The 8,470-nt window shown below is 39.2% G+C and overlaps 1 protein-coding gene across 2 annotated transcripts; it reads right to left on the bottom strand.

The window, feature by feature from the left end:
• Nucleotides 1–532: 532 nt before the first annotated feature.
• Nucleotides 533–8,251, bottom strand: fkbp4 (FKBP prolyl isomerase 4). Of its 2 annotated transcripts, none has more exons than XM_061035283.1 (11): nt 7,879–8,251; nt 5,281–5,425; nt 5,054–5,196; nt 4,810–4,930; nt 3,489–3,645; nt 3,298–3,388; nt 3,127–3,210; nt 2,848–3,033; nt 2,507–2,650; nt 1,862–1,957; nt 533–1,752 (listed from the first exon to the last, which is right to left on the bottom strand). In XM_061035283.1, exons 1-11 carry the CDS (start codon nt 7,975–7,977, stop codon nt 1,651–1,653), a joined length of 1,368 nt encoding a protein of 455 aa, XP_060891266.1. In that variant the 5' UTR covers nt 7,978–8,251; the 3' UTR covers nt 533–1,650. The 2 variants fall into 2 exon arrangements, with proteins under 2 accessions (XP_060891266.1, XP_060891267.1); XM_061035284.1 differs by having other exon boundaries at nt 1,855–1,957; nt 7,879–8,250.
• Between the last annotated feature and the right edge of the window lie 219 nt (nt 8,252–8,470).

The raw sequence follows: 8,470 nt of genomic DNA, 5'->3' as shown, positions 1-8,470 counted from the left end.
GAGGATCAGATCAGATCCTGTTCGTCCCATGAGAAAGAAGACTCTGACCTCCTGACTACTGCAAGTACACTATAGGTTTATAATGGGACAGTGGAAAACAGTTGGAAGTATTACTGATGCGCAGAAGTTAATCCATGTGTAGCTGGCTAATCTTTAAAAATCACTCTTTTGTTTTTGTTTTCTAATCAACTGTTGAATAAAATTTAAGAAGATGCACATTTGATAACAACTGCATACAGTCTAAATAACAGCACACGACCAAAATATGATTTACTAAAAATGAGACCGTATTATTCTTCCTTGAAACATCAAAAATAGTGTTAAATCAACACATTATGCTTTAAAGCAACCTAAAATCACAACTCATTCAAATGTGTCCTCTTCAACTTAACTGTCCGTAACTGACAGTGTTTGTTTTTCTCACCACATTTGATTTAAAGGCAGAAACCAGCACAAGGGGGAACGCCAAGTGCTTCATGGTTACTGCAGACTGCGGGGGGGGGGGCACAGATCAGACAGGACTACCACACAGTCAAGTTGTAGCTATATTTTATTGTATCTTTCCGTCAGGGTAGAACAAACAGTGACATGTCCAACCGGAAAAAAAGATAAAACTCAACACAACCTTCCCCCCGACTCAAATAAACTGGGCTGCCGTCGTCCTGTGGTGTACCGTCTTAAACAGCCTGAAACTGATGAGCCAGAACAGCATATTTCCATACATGTCATCTTGACAGTAAATTAAGACTAATATTTAAACTTTCCATTACTTAAGTGTGTGAAGAATCTAATTCATGTCATTTGTAGCTGCTTTAAAAAACACATATATTCCAGTTATGTAATTGGTTGAATCCATTACTTAAAAGAACAGTACAGAAATCACAAGCACAACACTGGAAAAAAATACAAAGTCAATATTTCCGAAGCAATGGTGAACAGTCCTGTTGAACTCTGGGGGGGGGGGGGCTAAAAGGGGAGCTCCGTCTTTAGAGAAGATTCAAGTCCGACTAGCTATTAAAGGCTATAGTCTTTATTTCTCCACCTGTCCACAGTGCTGCTACATACGTACTTTGGGACACTCACACACATCACATCTATGCACACAACCATCACACCTCCGGAAATTGATCAGTAGGCCCATGAGAGGAGGGTCGGATGGAGAGCATAAAGGTGTGAGGAGGGGGGGTATAGGACAGAGGGTAGTGCAATGTGAATGGTCTAGCCCTTAACGGGTGGGGATTTGACATTTCGCACTTAACACTTGGATGCACTTTTTTTTTTTTTTTCCTTCCCAAAATGCTGTGAAAACACATGCACAGTTCAAAGCTGTGGGTTGAAAGGGTTGACGGTGGTGTTACACTTTTTTTTTTTTTTTTTTGTTTAAACCTCGACCCACAGTGCCATCAAGCCGGAGAAAGCCCCACCCATCCGGCGAGTAGCCACAGCAAACAGCTTGGACACAAAGAAAGCCAGAGAAGACGTGCCCCAAAGTCAGTGCTTGCGTTAACATGCTCATACTCACACACTCATACTCCTCTTCACATATGCATACACACACACACACCCACATAATTTTTTTTTTTTTTCCCACAAATTGCTGAAGTTACAAAAGTCTTAAGTACAGATGAACCATAACGGTCACATCATCGCCTAAACCTTCGTTTCACTCGCAACTTCTTTTTCTCCGTTCTCAATCTCCATCTCTTCATCCCTGTCCTCCTTATTAGCAGGCTTCCCCCTCTCCGCTTCTTTCTGTTCATGAGACAAGAAGAAAAAAAAAAAACACCATCAGCCTCTTTGACAATCAAAAACGTGCTCCTCCCACCCCCTTGTGGCTGTTAAAGATATCACAACCTTTCACCTTAGAATCCCTCTCTGCGAATTTTTCGAACATGTTTGCGTAGATGCGTTTGTCCTTCTCATGCTGCTCCTTGATGCGCTTTTGACAAAAAACAACCTGGTGTGAGGAGAGAGAGAGAGAGAGAGAGAGAGAGAGAGAGAGAGAGAGAGAAACAAAAAAGTATTATAACCGTATTTTGAGATACAAAACAGAAACAGCAACAGAATTATTTATATGATGAGATTTCTCAAATTCGACTGCACTAAGACCAGATATTTTCTTATTTTAAGACCAACCTGATGTGAGCTAAGATAGAAATAATAAATAGTGTTCTTCTTAACAAGAACTGGTAGTTTTCCACCTCCAGCAAATGAATGCAATAGCTTCGCTTAATTTGACAAACATAGCTCATACTCCAAAGTAATACATCAAATCCAAGAGAACAACATGTGCCTGTTTTATTTTGTATGAAAGCGCAATTAAATATATCAGGAGCTGACTGCAAAGGAAGTCTCTCCTTTATTTTAAAAAAAAAGAAGAAAAAAAAGGGAAACATTAAATTTTCTCTCTGAACTCATTTTGGAATTGTAACAAACTCGGGAAAATCGTGGCTTAATTTTTCTTCAATTTTTCATTAAAAAAAAATAAAAAAATGTGGCCTTATACCTGGGTCTTGGCAGCCTTGTTGGCAGGATACAGCTGGACGACTTGTTGGAAGTCATCTCTTGCCCTGTCGAACTCCTTCATACCAAACAGTGCCTCTCCCCTCCGGAACAAAGCCTTCTCATTGGATTCATCCAACTCCAGAGCCTTAAAATATAAAACACAGCATCATGAACTGTACACAGCTTTCAACAAAAACTTACAGCTCAGTCATTGGGACAAAATAGATTTAACAAACGTTTGAGCACTTGTTGTTCTCAACACATGGGCTTGGAGTTTAGACCTGCTAAATACAGACTTATTTGAGGTTCATCTTAAAAGATAAACAAGAGATTGTCTGACACCTTGTCACAGCTCTCCAGGGCTTGGTTTGGCTCCTGAAGTTTGAGGAAGCACATGGCCAGGTTGAGATGCGCAGCCAGCCGCAGAGCCTTCCCTTTCTTCTCATCCTCCTCTGACAAACCAGCCTCATGTTCCAGCCATGAGACGATCCGTTTGTACTGCACTGACGCGTGCTTGTATTTTCCCTCCTGAGGCGCGTGAAATGAATGCGTTAGAAAACAAAAGTCTTCAACTTCACTCGTCTTAAAAATTCTCTTTGTGGCGGAGTGTTTTGAAAATACCTTGAAATACTGTGTTCCCTTCTCTTTGACAATAACGCTCTGTTCCAGTTTCTCTACTGTGTTCATCTCCCACGACTCCTTAGCCTACAGAAAGAAAGCAGACGTGAATTACTTAAGGGAAAAACATCGCCGTACACAACTGACATCGATAACAGTTCATAACAAGTTTACCTTTTCAAAGGCTGTCAGCTTGATCTTGTACTGCAGCGTTGCTCCGCCAGGAATGTTATACTTGGCATTTCCTGTATTCCCAAAGCCATACCTACAAATGAGACATATAATCAGGCCCTTTAATCTTAGTGTATTAAAACAACACTGACTTCTACAACATACTACTAACAGAAGGACAGCACTTATCGTACTTGGGCTTCATGATGAAGAACGCCTCCTCCCCCTCCTCCATAGCCATGATCGCTTTCTCCACACCGACTGGCAAGCCCTGACTCTCTCCATCCCCAATCTCAAACTTTAATTCTCTCTCATCAAACACACGGCCCTCGCAGGACCCCTCCACAGTAACTGAAAGAATTAAAAGAGAGAAAAAGAAGAAGCCACAAACGTGTTAACTTGATGACAGTGGATCCACAGACGCAGCTTAATTGCAGCGGAAGAAAAGTGATGCAAACTGTCCAGTCGCTTTGTTAGAAATCCCAGTAAATGAATCCCAGCCAAATGAACTTAAGTTGTATGCACCGTAAAGAAATCCTACAATCTGTAAGACAATGTGTAAACAACTCTTTGATAAATTTTCCCTCAAAAAAACTGGCAATAAACATGATGCCACTGTGCTTTTTAGGAAAATGCTTAGCCTTGTGCAGGCTTTCAGAAGCAATAAATAAACAAAAAACCTTTTGCAGGTTGTGCAGGAATTAATCTGCAACATGCTTTGGACTTCAAGAGAGTTAAGAATTTAACACAATAACATTTTAAAGACAAGGACGTACAGATTAAAGTATCAACAACATTTCAAAGGCTTCTTTAAAAGTCTATTAAACAGCTGTGATTGACAGTTATAATGGACTCCAGGAGGTGGCAGCTTTAATGACGAGGGTTAAAGAGATCTTTGAATAATCAACTTCTACAGTCTGAGTTTTTTAAACCAATTTCTACAAAATATGACTCAACATAAAACTGCCCTCTCGTTCTCCACACACAACCTGTTTCTGAGCAGGTATGTGCATTGTATCGACCAAACCAACAAACAAGTGTTGCTTTAAGTGACTGAGAGATGAATGAAGGAGATTAATTATAAAACCAGGAAGTCCTGTTTAAAGGAGGTACTACAGCAGTTTTTGATCATTTGAGGAAGGAAATAAAACTTCTGAAGAGTTTTCTTTCTGGAGTGAAAAATGATTCTGTCTCAATGTTCGAGCCACTGAAGTGAAACGAGGATACAATGCACGCTTTGCAAGGTGTTGCACATGTAAATTATGGAATCTCTAAATTTAACAACAAAACTTAATTTGAATTGAGTGATGTCATACAGCCACATGGACGCGCCTACATTGTTACGAATCGTGCTTAAGCACAGTACGGGACAAATGGGCCAAGTGTGAGTGCGCCCATACGTTTAAGAAATAATGTAGGCCGCTTGAATACTTGTTGACCTCAATAAAATGTGGTAAGCGGCACAAATACATTTTATGTGAGAAAAAAAAAAAGAGTTCAGCGTGGATGATTTACCTTCAACAGCAGCTCCTTCATTAGGCTTTGAATATCCTTGCCCTTTAGTAATAATGCGGCGGATAATTCCTCCATCCTCACCCTCAGTTATGTCCTCACCCCGAAATTCAAATAGTTCAACCTGCAATTGTGCAGACAAGACGTTAAAATACTTTTACAAAAAAAAAAAAAGGTTGATACATCAATCCTTGGAACAGAGTATAAAATTGAAACTTTATTTTGACGTGAAATCACTGATGGTTACCTCAAAAACAAGAGTGGCACTGGGGGGTATCTTGGGTGGGCTCCCTGCAGATCCATAAGCATACTCTGGCTTACATATGAGCTGGCACAACTCTCCGATTTTCATGGTGGCTACGCCGATGTCCCACGCCTTTATCACTTGACCTAAACCGGTAGAAGACAGATTACAAACACCGGCAGTGCAATCATGGCCAATTAATCATACCTCTGCTAGATGTGAAAACCAACCTTTGCCCAACTCAAAGGAAAACTTCTCTCCTCGGTCTCTGCTCGAGTCGAAATGAGTGCCATCCAGAAGCGTGCCCACGTAATGGACAAACACTTTGTCACCGGTCATAGGCAGCTCTGTGCCAGTGCCTTCCCTTTTCACCAGCTGGAGAAAAAAAAACAGAAGAAAACAACTTTTAGAATGAATCTGTCCACTCTTCAACGACAAAGTAAGGTCAGCGCCACATGTTAATAATTTAATAAATATGAATTATTGAGCTGTGGAAAAGGGGTAGGATTAAATAAGTTTTATACTTCTTCCTACTCCTTTTCAGGCATATCAATTGAATATATGTAATTTGCTTTTTCTTTGAAATAATTTGAACATTGTTTTTTGTTTATTGTATTTTCGTGCTTTTCATTTTGTTTTGTATTTTTGATATGTTTGATTTTATTTGATATGTCTGTGTGTGTCCTGCACATCCCCCCCTGCACTCTGATACTCTGCATCCCAAGAGATAACTTAACACTACCAAAAGCTTTATTGGAAATAAACCTGAGACGTCTCATGAAAATAATTTTACAAATGCACTTCAATAGGAATGCTCTTGTCGGTGTAAGAATATAATTTATTTATTTAACATGGACGATGCAATTTAACATAATTTCAACACAAAGCATGAAACTGATGTGCTGCATAAAGAGTGTATAGCTGTTGCTAATTTCCAACTCGTGTCCCCAGTTGGGCCTTTGTGTAAACAAACAGATTAAAATGTACAACATTCAGTTACATAAAACCCCATAACACGATATGAGGATACATTTTCAATTTTTTTAATTTCAAACATGTTTTTAAAATAAAATAAAATATACATTACAAACAAAGCAAACACGCAATCAAAGCACACTTTCTGTAGTGGCTCGATTATTTTTCCTTAACCAGTCCATGTTCGAAAAAGGGTGTAGGATGAAGTTAAATAACTTACCCAGTCCTGCCCCTTTTATCTTTTTAGCTTAATAAATTAATCCAAGAGTAAGCTTTCAAAAGTGGAATAATACAGATAACGAAGTAACAAAAGCAACAGATATAATGTATTACACACATTAATTGGTAGACGGTACAGACCTTACAACTCATATTGATTCAATTTTCCCCGTTGACTGCTCAATGTTATATTTGTTAAATATGTTATTCTTGAAAATGTGTTTAAACTGTCCTAATGTTTTACATGTTTTCATTTCATCACTGCATAAATTAACACCCTTCGTTGTAATACAGCGTAGTTTCATGTTGGTCCTTACTGCTGTTTTTTTTTTTTTTTTTAACTTAAATGTTAAAGGATACATTCAAATACATGTACAACAATACAAATGCTTTAAACCAGTTTAAAATAAAAGGTACAGCTCTGGCTTGCTTTGAGCCAGCATTTCACCTGTTTTTTCACCTGACTTAAAGATTGTAAGTCTGAGATTAATTTTATTTCAGGTGTTTAATGTGTTGCAGAGTTTACGGCCTTTGATGGAGAAGGCTGATTAGATCTACAATGTTGTATGCTGCAGGAAATCTTTCTTACTGAAGGCCATAACTCTCTACAACAGCTCACCTCTGTCATCACGATAATATCTGTCTCTCCTTACTGTGATCTGTTCTGCACATGTTAAATTTACAAATTATCCCTGCACTCATGTTCACTTCATTTGTCTGTCTACTCACCGTTATATTATTGTATAGTTTCTGCTTATTATATGTCTACAGTCATGCACTTTAACTTATGTCAATACTGTCCATTTACAACTCTGTTTTTGCACATTTACATTCAATCTTATATATTTAATTTTCCTATTTAAGACGAGTAATGTTTAGTTAAATCCTGGTTGTATACATTCACATTCTTATTTTTAGTACTTATTTACTTTGTATTTAATATTATATTATGTTTAGATTTGCTAACATTGTGTTTTTTACTCATATTGTGTGTTTGGACAACCTGCTGCTGTAACGCCACAATTTCCCAGTTTGGGATCAATAAAGTAATTCTATTATATTTCCACTCACAGTGCTTCTTGTTACCCTGTTTCCGCCCTGTCTTTGAACGCATCTGGAGAGAGGTTCAGGGGGCCAGATTGTTGATGCATTTAAAAAAAAAAAAAAAAAAAAGTTTGAGGAAACATAAATGCACAAAGCTCTCAAAACTGAGTGGATTGTGTTGTTTTCAGGATGTGACAGTGATGCCACTATTGTCCATTATTTTCAGGGCCTGGTTGTGCAGTGATGAGAGGTTTCTGATTGTAGAGGGTGAAGAAAGTGCGAGACATGAGAGAAAATCACTGAATGCATGAACACCTGTGCTGCTCGAGTTGGTATGTAGTGTCTTTTATCAAACTTGACTTGTGGATCTGAAATGATTCCTAATTGCATTTGATCTCACTTCTCAGCTCTTGCAGAACATTCTCCAAATGAAAGAATGAAATCACTGTGCATGTCAGTGACACTCTGCAGGAAAAGAAAGGAAGCAGGAGAAAAGGCCTGAGATGTTGTCTGCACACTATTTATTGACAGACAGTGCACCACACAGCAAAGCTAGCAGCGCAATGAATGAGTAAACAACAATCACTCACCTTCAAAACACCCCCATCTTTCTTCTGCGTGATGTCCTCTCCCTCCATCGGGATGGTGTGTTGTCCTTCACCTGTCTGCTCCTCTGCAGTCATTGCCATGAAGCGGATTCCTCCCTCCTACTCTGACCTGCTCTGCAGCTCACAGGCTAACAGTAGTGGCGGCTAAAGCTAAGCTACCTACTTCTCAAAAAAAAACACGCGATTGCAGCTTGTGAAAAACACCCGCCGAAGCTTCCAGCTGGCCGCGCAGAGACCTTGCTACGCGTCTGCGCAACTAACACTTTGTATTAAAGCTGTGATGTGTGCCTCCTTGTAAAAGCTTGAATCCGGGTCCACGTTGTCTTGCAGACTCACATCTGACAAGCGCTTTAAGAAGGGCATAGAACTTTCCAGACATTCTAGGAGGAACCAGGGGGATGAACCCGCGTCTGGTGCGTTGCCTGTACTTTAATGCACCTCCCGAAAAGGCGGGGCTTAAACTAAAAGCGGATAAAATAAGCAATGCGACTCGAAAAATCCACATGTAACAGCATCATCAATGTATACATTTTGTTATAATCTTATTTTAAAGTGTTAAATACAGACAAATAGA

This window comes from Labrus mixtus, chromosome 4 (genome assembly GCF_963584025.1).
Source record: "Labrus mixtus chromosome 4, fLabMix1.1, whole genome shotgun sequence".
Classification (NCBI taxonomy): domain Eukaryota; kingdom Metazoa; phylum Chordata; class Actinopteri; order Labriformes; family Labridae; genus Labrus; species Labrus mixtus.
The sequence above is the reverse complement of the archived record's forward strand: the minus strand, read 5'-3'. Positions and strand labels throughout refer to the sequence as shown.

Excerpts from the sequence above, each read along its gene's own strand:
- fkbp4 (XM_061035283.1), bottom strand. The coding sequence starts at position 7,977 with ATGGCAATGACTGCAGAGGAGCAGACAGGTGAAGGACAACACACCATC. Across the intron at positions 3,389-3,488 it reads TTCTTCATCATGAAGCCCAA|GTATGGCTTTGGGAATACAG; the intron begins GTACGATAAGTG and ends TCTCATTTGTAG. Across the intron at positions 1,958-2,506 it reads ACAAGGCTGCCAAGACCCAG|GTTGTTTTTTGTCAAAAGCG; the intron begins GTATAAGGCCAC and ends TCCTCACACCAG.